General features: G+C 45.1%; 1 protein-coding gene across 1 annotated transcript; it reads right to left on the reverse strand.

Moving 5' to 3' along the window:
• Window positions 1-8,693: 8,693 nt before the first annotated feature.
• On the reverse strand, window positions 8,694-9,264 carry LOC109252695 (60S ribosomal protein L21-like). The gene has a single exon (XM_053904850.1). It carries the CDS (start codon window positions 9,213-9,215, stop codon window positions 8,733-8,735), a length of 483 nt encoding a protein of 160 aa, XP_053760825.1. The 5' UTR covers window positions 9,216-9,264; the 3' UTR covers window positions 8,694-8,732.
• Between the last annotated feature and the right edge of the window lie 327 nt (window positions 9,265-9,591).

The following is a 9,591-nucleotide window of genomic DNA, read 5'->3' on the forward strand; positions in this document are numbered from 1 at the left end:
CCACCCAGTCCACCAGCCTCCCCCTGTACCATGCTCCCAAGACCCTACGAGCTGGCTACTCCAAGCTCTCGGAGTTTCTCTGGCCAGCCACCTCTTTTTCATGGCCCCCATTCTCTCATTGTGAGTTCACCCTCACTGGGGAATGTCCCTCTACCTTTTCACCTGATGACCACTTACATGTTTGAAGACTCAATTCAGGTGCCACTATCTCCATGGAGATTTCTCTAACCTCTCAGTTCCTCAGGGTAAAGATGAACATTCCGCCTTGTGTGCCCAGATGGAACCACATTTAGATTTCTATCCTGGCACCTCTAACACTGTAGACAATTATTTGTTTCATTTCTGTCTCTCCCCCAGGATGTTGGGGACCACTTGATGGTAAAGAGCATATCTTATTTATCTTTGATTTTCTAGGACCAAACACAGTTCCTGGCATATAGTAGGCATTTGATAGTGTTTTTAGGATGGAGAAAGGAAGGAAGGAGGGGAGGGAGGGAGAATTTATGTCACAATATAATATTGTTCCATTTTTTATTTCCAGAAAAAAAGGCATGTGGTAAAACTTTGACCACTATTTCTATAAAACACTGAAGCTAATTACTCAAGGAAGTCCAGGAATTCAATTAGTAGTATTAGGAAAGATAAATATTGGGGCACCGGGTGGCTTAGTCAGTTAAGCGTCTGAACCTTGATTTTGGCTCAGGTCATGATCTCACAGTCTGTGAGTTCGAGACCCGCATCTGGCTCTATGCTGAAAGTGTGGAGCCTGTGTGGGATTCTCTCTCCCTCCCTCCTTCTCTGCCCCTCCCCCACTCACTCACTCATACACACACACTCTCTCTCTCTCAAAAATAAACATTAAAAAAGAAAAGACAAATATTATTCATTCTCATATTGTACTATGTGGCTGTTGGTGAGATACCTCCATCTTAAGATTTAAAATTAATCTTAGTGACTATAGTGGACATTGGTCATGTTTTTCGCTGTCCAGATGCCCTTCCTATGTTTGGAGAATTGCCCCGTATGTCAGCCTTTGGGGGAAGGAGAACCCTTGACTGTCTACAACAGCTGCAGATGTGGGCTACCCACCTGGTCAGTATCCCTTGCAGACAGACTTGTGGGTGCACAGGGCCCACTCATTACATACGCCCATAAGGAATTGGGAGCTGATGATAGTAAGGTTTAGAAACAGGAGGGCAGTTCTTCTCTGGTGGCACTGATGGCACCAGTAGCCTCAGAATTCAGCACCAGTGGTCACGTGGACCACAGTGACCAGGGGGCAGAAGGAGGGGGTCAGGAGCAGTGTCTCCACTGGAATATTCTGCATACAGACGTTAGCCAAGGGTCTGAGCTATCGTCTCCTTCTGTTTCTGTCCAGTTCCCAAATCTGGTCCTCCAGCTGTTCTAGTGGTTCTCTACAGCAACTAATCTTTTCAATAAATTCCTTTTCTGCTTAGTCTTTTCTGTTGCCACTAACAAACCCCAAAGATCCAGAACTCTTTGGTGAGTCACAAATGCTTCTGGCTTCCAGGATTTGGGACTACAAGCGTGTATGATTTGTAGGAGTCTGGCTGATAAAATCTCTCATCCACAGGTGAGTCAATGGTACATTCATTCCATGTTATTAGATTTTTCCAGGCAGACTTTTTTTCCATAAAAGCTTCCTTGGGGAAGGTTTTCTTGCCCTAAATTACACCCCTTTGTGTTAGCACAGTGCCTGGCATATCTTAGGTACGTGACAAATGCCTGCTGAAGGAACTGTGAATGAATATTTCAAATCCAGGGGACTCATTTTACTATATCAAATTTGGTGATGTTAAGGTAAAACCTTACAAAAAGAAGCAACAAGGATGGTCTTTAAGGAACCTCTTCCCACATGTGATTTGATGATGAACCTACTCAAGAGTAATGCTTGCAGATATTCTAGAAGGAGTTCAATTCAACAAATGTTTTTGATCCTTACAGATCCTTTCCTGGAACTGCTCTGGGATGTTCCTGCTGAAACTATCTCTTGATCTTAATCTTAAGAGATTAATCCCAAACTTGATCTCTGTGACCCTTAGTTTCTTCTTCAGAAAAACAGAGATGATAATCCTTCCTCAAAGGGTTGTTACGAAAAACAAAATGTTACCGTTGCTCATTTCTTTTGGTCTTTATTGTTCCTGTCTATATTCCCAGCATCCTCCCTTAAATTCAGTCTAAAAACCCTCATGAGTACCTTCTCTGCTCCACCATCGACTAAGTTACCACGGATACGAAGTTGAGTAAAGGGATGCGCCTACTTTCAAGGAGTTTACAGTGTAGTCACGGAGATGGATGGGCAAAACAAACAAACAAACCAGTAAACATGGTGAGTGATGGCGGCCAACGTGGGTATTGCTAACGAAGTACAGGAAGGGTAGCCGAGGGATGGAGAGACAGCAAATTCGAAAGACTCCTGGAGATGTCCTCAAGGGGAGTCTCTAAGAGGGAAAGAGAAAGGAATGGACTTCCAAGAAAAATGAACTACAGGGATAAAGGCAAACCTGGAAAACTGCATTTCAGAATTTCTGGAAGGTGAAGTTAAAGGTGCATTTGGAAGGAAGCCCAGTCTGTAGAGGGAAGTGGATCAGATCACGGTGACTAGGTATGTTAGCAAAGGGGCATGGGACTCTGGGTGACGGGGAGCCTCTAGAGGATTCTGAACAAGTAGGTATTTTCGAAACTTCCGTCTGGCAATAGTACGGAGGATGAATACCAGAAGCCACAAGACTGAGAGAAGGAAGGTGCGGTAGGAAGTCATCATCCCCCGTCCAGGTGAATGACTGTGTCAGTCCAAACTGGGGAAATGGTGGAGGAGACAGGAAGGGAGGAAGGGAGAGAAACAAAGTTTAGAAGACCTTAAACACGTTATGAGAAGGCCTGTTAGTGTCCTCAGGGTTCACCTTTGTTCTGCTTCCTAAATATTATCATGGTGCAAAGGGATTGAGCTGATGATGATAAATGGTCCCTTGGCCCCCACATTCCCCACCCCTTCATCTTCAAATACGATGGCATTACCACTGACCAGACACTGTGCCCAGCACCAGGCTGCGACGGCATGATTCCAAACCACCTTTGATCTACATTCAAAGATCACACACATGATGGAAAGGCTTCCAATATTTTCCACGTCAGGAAACATTTTTGACCTGGTGAAAATTATTCACCTTTCTGGAATTCCTTATAAGGTATTTTACATTTTTCAGACAATCCTATTCAGAAGCTCCAAGGAATCTTTAACTAGGATTTCTTTTCTTATTATTTTCACCGGACAGCCTACAGACATTTAAATGAAACAGGAAAAAAAGCAGCAAAGAGGATATGAAGGTAAACACATGATAACATTGACCAAAAATGTCGGGAATGGCTTCCCCATTCGGTCAAACAGAAACGAGGCCAGACGGCTATTTCATTGGGATTTACATTCTCCACCCCAAACAAATCTAATCTCATCCTGGTGTTCACAGGCTCGGCCAGCAGGAAAACAGTCTAAATGTGGAGTGCAGAGATGTAGATATTCTGGCTCTGTTCCCAGGAGGCCAGGTCAGGATGAGAATCAATATTTCAATAGCTTGGGATTAGGAAACACACACATCAAATCTTGTCCATTAAGGAAACGCTGAACCCACAGACATTCTGCATCTCTCATGGACTGATAGGGATGAACCGTTCGACTCATCTGTGGAAATGTACCCCGTTAATTCTTGCACTTTATATGGAGTAGTACAAGTTGTGGAAAAAATTCTCAGAATGAGCCCTAGGTTGCTTACAGGACTGCCGTAAATAAGATCTTAAAGCCCCTGATAAGCAGCTTTTCGGGGCAAAGGGAAGACAGAGCAGGGCTCTAAATGCGGTTGTGTTATTTAGAAAATAAAGCTCACAGGAATCAAAAGAGGTAGCATTTGGCTTGGGTATGCAGCAGGCTTTGCTCAGATTTGACAGACCTCCCCTGGGGACCCCTTGCCCCCAAACATTTGGAAAATCCAGGCAACCAAAAGATAGTCCCAGCCAATTGGTACCTTTCCTGTTTGTATCAAAGGAAAAGCATTGAAACCACAGGATGATGAATATCAGTTCCCACACTGGGACGTGTGTCTGCAGGTACAACTGAGTGGGGGTGGCGCGGGGTGGGGATTTCACATTTACCCCTTTTCCCCTCAAAAATAATGAATGAAAGCAACCGTAGTTAGAAAAGGGGTTTTCCTCCAGCGGAGATTATGTCTCTCGTGTCCTAGGGCGCGCTCACATTTCCCATAGCCACACAGGCTTTTTCTAGGGCATGCCTTGGTCTAACACTTCCAGGTGCCCATGAAAGAGAAGAAATGTGAGGGAAGGGGGGCGGGGGTGCGGGGTGTGGACCCGAGCAGAGTCTCAAAGATCTAATTTCGACTCTGACAAGCATCAGATCAAAGGAGTCTCTCCTTGGTTCTTTGATCTCTTGATAACCACATTTAGCACCCTCCCCGGGCTGTGCCTGAGGCAGGCAGCCCTCCCTTCAAACTCCCTCATCTTTTTCTCCTTTAAATAATTCAACTGCTAAACATTTTCAAAGGGGTGGAACTAAGCAAGCGCTTAAGATCCGACTCGTTTGCTAGATTTAGTAAAGCCTCGTTACCGTACCGATACCAGATTGGAGAATAAAAATAAGCACCACGGAATCCTAAAAAAAAGGATGCTTACCGCTTTTAATACCTTCTCTGACTTCCAGTGGTGCAGCAAGTGCACAGAAATGGGCCATTGAACACAACTTCACCTCCAGAGATGCCTGGTGGTGCAGGAAGGGGGAGAGGTGGCTCCTGGTCCTTGTGCTGGTAGAGGCAAGGATCTGAGGTGCAGCCATCTCCACGTGAGCCCTCGCCCCTCCTTCCTTCCCTCCCCCATGTCCCCAAGATGAAGAGATGGGCCTCCCCCACCTCGGGCCCCACATCATCCGGTGTCTTCCGGTGCTGAGTGTCCTTCCTAGGTGCACCCAGCATGTTCCACTCAGAAACAGCCTTTATTAAAGCATCAGGCAGGGAGCAGAAAAGCCAACCCACCGAACTTGCTTCTGCCGTTGGATGATCCTAGGTTGCCAGATTTAGCAAATAAAAATACAAGACAGCCAGTTAAATCTGAATTTCGGATAAATGACGAAAATACATATATATTTTACCATGAGTATGTCCTAAATGTTGCACGGGGCACATTAATAGCAACTAAAAAACATATTCATCGTTTAGCTGAAATTCAAATTTAATTGAATGCACTGTATTTTATCTGGCAACCCTCTGTCACCAAAACTTGTGAGAACATCTCAGGGTAGCCTGGCTTCAGAGAACAACAAAGATTGATTTGTGAGTGTGGCCCCGGGGGAGTCCTTTTACCAGGGGGGTGGGAGAAAGGAGAGGGACTATCATTTGCTGAGCCCCCGTACACATTGTGTCCCATGTGATCCCCCCCAACACCCCCACGGGATAGGGGCTACAACACCCCTTTCACTTGGATGGAACTAAAGCCCAGGAAAGTCAAGGAGTTTGTCAGCTTCCAAGCAGTGCGGGTAGGATTCTCCCCCAGGCATTCCCAACTTCGAGTCCAAGATCAGTTCCATTACCTGCCACTCTCTCCTTCTCTCCCCAACAAGGCACGACACATCCGGAGCCTAACATAAGCAGGCCCTTTTCATTCCAGATATATCTTTTCATGTTAATCCAAAGTTCTAGATCTTATCACCTAGAACTCTGTTTTGGCATTAGAAACCGAGGGGTGTGGGAAAGCCGCTGTAAGAGAGGTAAGGAGATCTGAATGGGGGTGGGGGATGAGGGCCTCTTAGGTACTCAGGCCAACTGAAGACAGTCACCAGCGATTTTCCTCCCACCAGTGGGCCTGTGTAAACTCATTAATCTGTCCTGAATTCAAGCTGGGACACCAGCATATTGTGGAATGCTGACTTTCTCACTCCCTAGGGCAGTAGTTCTCAAATTTAAGTGTGCTTCAGAATCACCTGGAGGGCTTGTAAAACAAATTGCTGGGTCCCGGCCACAGCCCCAGAGTTTCTGCCTTAGTAGGTCTCGGGTGAGGCCCAAGAATTTACAATTCTTCTTCTTTTTTTTAAGTTTAGTTTTATTTATTTTGAGAGAGAGAGAAAGAGAGAGAATCTCAAGCAGCCTCCACACTGTCAGCACAAGAGTCCAGTGTGGGACTCGAACTCACAGGACTGTGAGATCACGACCTGAGCCGAAATCAATAGTTGGACGCTCAACTGACTGAGTCACCCAGGCGCCCCCAAGAATTTGCATTTCTGACATTGCTTCTGGTCACCGTGATGCTGCTGGTCTGGGGACCCTACTCTGAAAACCACGGCTCTGGAACAAAAAAGGAGGCTTCCCTAAAAATAATACAGGTATCCACTTTTCCCAAAAGTTTGCATTATGTCACTTCGCTTTTACGAAAGACCTATTTTCACTCACTGAAAGATATCCTAAGAGGATTTTCACTTTTACGCAAAAAGCGTAAATAGCATTCAGCGTGTGTTTTGCAGGGAGCCCCTTCTAGAAGAGGCAGAGTGCCCCGAGAAGTGAGAGAGACCTCACGGAGCCCCTTTCCCGAAAAATGTGCTCAGCATCAAGTCCCCAGGGCTCTGAACCGCGTCTCTGAGCATCTGCGTCTCGTCTCGGTTTATTCTGTGCACCTGCTAGCAAGGTGTGTCCCAAGGTGTCAGAAAAGCCTAACAGGTGGAGGTCTGAGAATGCTCAGAAAAACTTTCTTGATAAATTAATGGTAATTGCTTCTTTGTTTTACACCACCTACAGAAAGTTTCACAGGAACAGTCTACTTTCGGATCATGGGAGAAACCTGTATACGGTATTTGCTCTTATCCACGTACCCTATGGAAGTCAAGGCCATTTCTACACCTGTCATAGCCAGCACTTGAAAGTCTACCCCTTTAATGAAGTCTACCTGCATTCCTTCACTCAGTCGTCCCCACGGGTAGGACTTAGGCACCCACCACGTAACAGATACTATGTGGGAGCCCAGGACACATGGATGGGCTCTGCCCAGTTTCTGCAAGTGCACAGGAGACCAGCACGTAAACAAAATAACACCAGTGGAATGAGAGGTGTAATCATCAAAGCAGAGAAAGTCAGTCACAGAGGAAGAGACAGGTGGAAGGAAGGGTCCTCAGTGGCCACAGCCCTTGGGCTGAGTTTGGAGCACTGAGTTTGGAAATGAAGGAAGACCACAGGAGGAGGGACAGTCCATGCAGAGGGAAGCACAGGGGTGGGAAACAACATAGGAAGTTCAAGAGCTGCAAGAAATTTACCATGACTGATGTATATGGTCAACTTGGTGACGGGCGGAGAGTGGGTGCTGTGAGGGAGCCCAGCAGGTAGATCCTGATGAAAGGCCAGAGTTTCTTTTCTGTTAAGATGACGATGAGGCACCACGTGGCTTTTAGGGGAGGGATGCCATTCAGACCTGCGCTTTGGACAGGGGTCAGGGATGTGAAACTTGAAGCCTGTTTGAGTAGGACCCGCTGGAGGTAGAGAGTGTGAATGAGGGTAAGGGCTCTCGGAGGAGGATAGAAAAGCAAAGACTGATGGTCTGAAAAGAAACTTCCATGCTCGCTCTTGCTAGTCTCCGGTGCCAGAAGGATCCTGGCTACATTTGGGGGAATAGATGCAAACATTTCTGTGTGGTTTTGTTCTGCTATCTTAGTAAGTCTGTGCCTTCCACCCTGCATTTCTGTTCCAGCAATGGCCACCCTTTATACAACATTTTTTTTTTTTCGTGGTAATAGATAATAAGGGATTTAATTCTATCATCCCAAAGCAGATTTTCTCCTTTGATTCCAGTTTCATTCCTCTCCTTTCTCCTTAAAATACATTAGGGAAGGTTCACTTATGACATGCAAGGTGAACAAAGGACAATCAGAAATTCACCAACTTTAGAAAGCACAGGCAGTCTTGGGCAAAGGCAAGTGCAAAGGACCTGGGGCAACAAAGAGCGTTTCCAATAAACAAATTTTTCCTAACACCATATAGAAAAACACTTAACAGGAAATGACAAGGAAAACAATTTAGTGGGAACCAGAATGCTTTAAATAATCTTTTTAAGTAATGGGCTTCAAATGGAAGTTCTTTATCCTTAAAACATAGCTACTTATGACTTAATACAATTACAAGTACTCAACTTCCTGTGCTTAAATGCAATCTCAACAGATAACCTTTCATTTGTTTTTAAAAAAATCTTTTTTCTTAGTGATTTAGAGGAACTATTTTCAAACTACTATAAAATATGTTATAGGTACTATCTGGCAGTTCCTAATCAATTGAGTATATTGTACAATAAACCACATCTTTCAGCAAAAACAAAAACCCCATCATATTTTAACGTTTATTTTTGAGACTCTAGAGAGAGCACAAACAGGGGAGGGCAGAGAGAGAGGGAGACACAGAATCCAAAGCAGGATCCAGGCTCTAAGCTGTCAGCACAGAGCCTGACGCGGGGCTCAAACTCATGGACTGCAAGATCATGACCTGACCCAAAGTAGGATGCTTAACTGAGTCATCCAGGTGCCTCAAAACCCACAAAATTTGAATAAAGCCATCCCCCAGTGAATTCGGATATAAAGTTTGCTTTAAATACTTCTTTGGGGAAGACAATACCACGCTGCTACTCAATTAAAAGAAACATTTGTACAGTCTTGATGTCTTTTATTTTTTTTTCATTTATCACGCCATGAATTCATAGGGAATGGGTTCCAACAGCTCAGGCTCCTTTCCATTGGTTCTCACAAAGCGTGCTTCTCTGGGTGGGGCAGGCTGGCGCTTCAGTTGAACCCAAGTACCTTTCTCCTTGGCTTCCTTCTTTTTCTGATCATTTTCCTTCACGCACTTCAGGAAGCTGTCTCGGCTCTTTGAGTGCTTAATGTGCTCGATACGTACATTAATTCTCTTAGCAAGAATCTTGCCCTTAACTTGTTTGTTTACAACAATGCCAACAGCATGCTGGGTAACATTGTAGACTCTTCCAGTTTTGCCGTGGTAACATTTGTGGGGCATTCCTTTTTGAACAGTGCCCATTCCCTTGATGTCCACAATATCACCTTTCTTGTAGATTCGCATGTATGTTGCCAAAGGAACAACTCCATGTTTTCTAAAAGGCCTAGAGAACATACAGCGAGTACCTCTCCTCTTTCCCTTTGTATTGGTCATTTTGGCGAATTACTGGAAGATGGAGGTTCCGGCCGAAAGGAAGGCTATACAACATTTTTAAAAAATGTTTATTTCACGACTGGGGGAGGGGCAGAGAGAGGGTGACACAGAATCCCAAGCAGGTTCTAGGCTCCGAGCTGTCAGCACAGAGCCTGACGTGTGGCTCGAACCCACGGACTGTGAAATCATGACCTGAGCCGAAGTCTGATGTTTAACCAACTGAGCCACCCAGGTGCCCCAAACTTCTTTAAGTCAGTATTGATTGTTCAATTTTACTGTCCTTCCTATCACCATGTATTTATTCAGCCCAAATTATTTAGTAGCTTACTGGCAAATAAAGGTACAGCTGAAATTCAGTATGAAACACGAAACAGTG

This window comes from Panthera pardus, unplaced genomic scaffold, assembly GCF_024362965.1.
Source record: "Panthera pardus isolate Hobbes unplaced genomic scaffold, ASM2436296v1 HiC_scaffold_17, whole genome shotgun sequence".
Taxonomy (NCBI): domain Eukaryota; kingdom Metazoa; phylum Chordata; class Mammalia; order Carnivora; family Felidae; genus Panthera; species Panthera pardus.

What these genes read in the sequence shown, in the direction of transcription:
- LOC109252695 (XM_053904850.1), bottom strand. Translation starts at nt 9,215, where the DNA reads ATGACCAATACAAAGGGAAAGAGGAGAGGTACTCGCTGTATGTTCTCT.